The sequence below is a fragment of the Quercus suber genome, unplaced genomic scaffold (genome assembly GCF_002906115.3).
Source record: "Quercus suber isolate HL8 unplaced genomic scaffold, Cork oak 2.0 scaffold_763, whole genome shotgun sequence".
NCBI classification, from domain to species: Eukaryota; Viridiplantae; Streptophyta; class Magnoliopsida; order Fagales; family Fagaceae; genus Quercus; species Quercus suber.
Window position 1 is genome coordinate 1 of NW_027070199.1, and position 2,780 is coordinate 2,780.

At 33.5% G+C, this 2,780-nt stretch overlaps 1 protein-coding gene across 1 annotated transcript; it reads right to left on the bottom strand.

Annotated features, from left to right (window-relative positions):
- Positions 1-6: 6 nt before the first annotated feature.
- On the bottom strand, positions 7-2,210 carry LOC112022329 (ribonuclease 3-like protein 1; the record flags this gene model as incomplete). Its single annotated transcript, XM_024054893.2, has 3 exons — positions 1,706-2,210; positions 967-1,081; positions 7-199 (listed from the first exon to the last, which is right to left on the bottom strand). Coding segments are annotated over exons 1-3 (423 nt in total), but the record flags the coding sequence as incomplete, so codon positions are not given.
- Between the last annotated feature and the right edge of the window lie 570 nt (positions 2,211-2,780).

Sequence of the window (2,780 nt, forward strand, 5' to 3'; positions counted from 1 at the left end):
TAATGGGAATGGACAAGGCGCACACATATCAGGAGCTAGTCTGATTGTCCTTTGAGAGAAACCAATATGCTTTAAGTACCATAATGCCCCTTCAGCTGCATGCTCTGCTGCTTCTTTCTTTCTCAATCGGGGGGCACCAAAACACTCCAAAACCGTAGTTGAGGCTTCTTTTATTTCAACAATAACCTTGTAGGTGAACCTGTTTAGAACAATAAATTAGTCAATAACAATGTACGCTTCCTTGGAAGTAATATTCTATCATATACCAGTTATTGCTAATTAATTCTGCTTCACTCCTAGTTTCGATGTAAGGGGATAATAGCAATAATTGTCATCTCATTAGGAAGCACCACAATGGGTACAAGATACCCATGTGACATTCTTGAAAATTTAGGACATTATACAGGGAAGCACCACTAATTGTCATCTCATACAGATTGTGCTCATTTTCATTTTAAAAGATAGAAAAGGTGATAAAAGACAATATATTAACAATACAACCAATTAAGAAACTATTTGCTTCACATAGAGAGAGTTTGTGAGAGGGAGAGAAAAGCTAGATAAAAAGTAATGAAGTATCTGCTGTATCTGGAGTATCTATATTGGATACATATCCGTTATGGATATAACTGCTAGTTTGAACCCACTCAGAAAAAAAAAAAAAAAAAATCCCTACTAGTTTGATGTATCTGCATTTTCTAAACTTAATGGCTCCCTTCTACTAAAGATTAGATTTTAGTTGCAACTCTTAGCATCTCTTAGTTTCTTTTTTTTCTAAGACAAGTAGTATGTTGTGAAAACTTTCTTTCATGAATTTTCCCAATAGTAGAATTGCTTATGGCAGTATTGATGCTAAATAAGACTAAACTATAATTCTAGGATTAATCACATTATAGTATAATTAATTTGAAACCATTCTCGCATGATTTTGGATTTGTGTTTTCAAGTAACAGACGTTAAACATACATTTTTGCATGGCTTGGCCCTTCTTCTTTGCAGCATTCAAATAAAGGTGGTTTCCAATAGTTTGCAGCACAAATCTCATACAATTGTGATTTTGACCGTCCCTTCTTTGGAGCACCTACACTGATTAAGAAAGAGATTAACAATTTCCATTTTAACAGATTCAAATGCGCTTTTAGAGAATTCATTATTCCAAAGAACACTATTTTACAGATACCTTAAGCAAAGTTCTCTACACATTTTCTAATATCTTGGTAATTTACAAATCCCATTAGCAATTTGCCAATTTGCTTGGGTTTCATTCTATGGCAGGCTAGTCTATAACATAAAATCATTTGTTTAGGTTTTTGTTTTTTGGCCAGTGGACATTGTTCAGACTTAAATATGTTTTACTGTCCTTTTTTAGCTAGAAGACAACGTTCTAATTGAATCTGAAACATATCAGTAGGCCAAAGACACTTGGCTTTTGCCCTTAAAATAAAAACCATGATTTAATATGGTGTCATGCATGCCGATATTTACAATTACAAATACAAAGTAACTCCCCAATTGGCAATTTACTAATATATCCTTACAAAGGACATGCCCCCTTGTCAATAAACTGCAGAGATGACATTGTTTTCTATGAATATGTAATGGAAAATCTATGGGAAAAGAAGAAGCCCAGAAAACATAATCATTATTAAAACGTTGCACTTATTTTCTATATACTTTAAACTGTGATCTTGGTCTAGATCTGTACCTTCATTTGTAGAGTCATTCTGAAAGGGTCTCTCTCCACTGTTCTCAGTGTCTGATTTATTGGAGGATAATTCTTTTTTGGATTCTCTGGGTTCAGCCGAAGCACCTTCAACCATCAAGTTCTGTTGGTTGAATGGTGTCAACCTGCTTTATTCCCTCTTTGGTGATTGGCTTTACAACTTTTTCTAATGGCCTGATTTTGGGTTTCTTTAACTTGAGCTGGAAAACAAGTAAACAACACACCAAGAGGAAGGGGGAAAAAATAATGATATTTAATAGTATCTAATTTCAATTTGCAGAGAGAGAGAGAGAGAGAGAGAGAGAGGGTGTGGTTTGTGTTTTTTGTGTTTAACTGGGAATGTAAGGATGGCTTGCTGATCTATTGGGGAGGGTGTTTGAGATTAACAATACATCTTTTCTGGTTTTGATTTTGAGGTTTTGTTCTCCATCTGCCTTCTAACTTTTGTCTTATCCACTAATGAGGTGCTATTGTCCACAGTTCATACCCTCTGTCTTATAACATAACTTTATTGGCCTATTTGTGTATCTTGATGACAACTGGCTTATTCACAAATGGCTGTGAAAGAGTACCCAATTACCAACTAACAAGGGGCACAAGTTGTTTTAAGACCACATAGTTCGCTGCAATTTAATGACATGTTCAATTACGGAACTTTATTTTTTTATATAAATTTACTATTTTTTCTCCATTATTTACTGTTGCACATGTGGCATAAAGATTGTTTCCATAGACTCCCTCTTATAGATTGTGATTATTGGAAAGATGACAAAATGGAAGGATGAATTTTTTTAAGGGTGGTTAGAAAGAATTGCTTTTGTTAATAGTATATAAAATATACACACAATTCACTATAAAAGAAAAAACAACTAATAGAACCAAAAGGGAAAAAAATGAAGAGCAACTAAACGAACAAAAAAAGGAAAAAATAAATAAATTCAACAAGTAAAAGGACCCAAAGAAAAAAAAAAACTGTAAAAAAGGAAAGCTCTTATCGTTTTCTTCGATAAATAAATAAATACTATAAATAAGAAGAAAGAAGAAGAAGAAGAAGAAG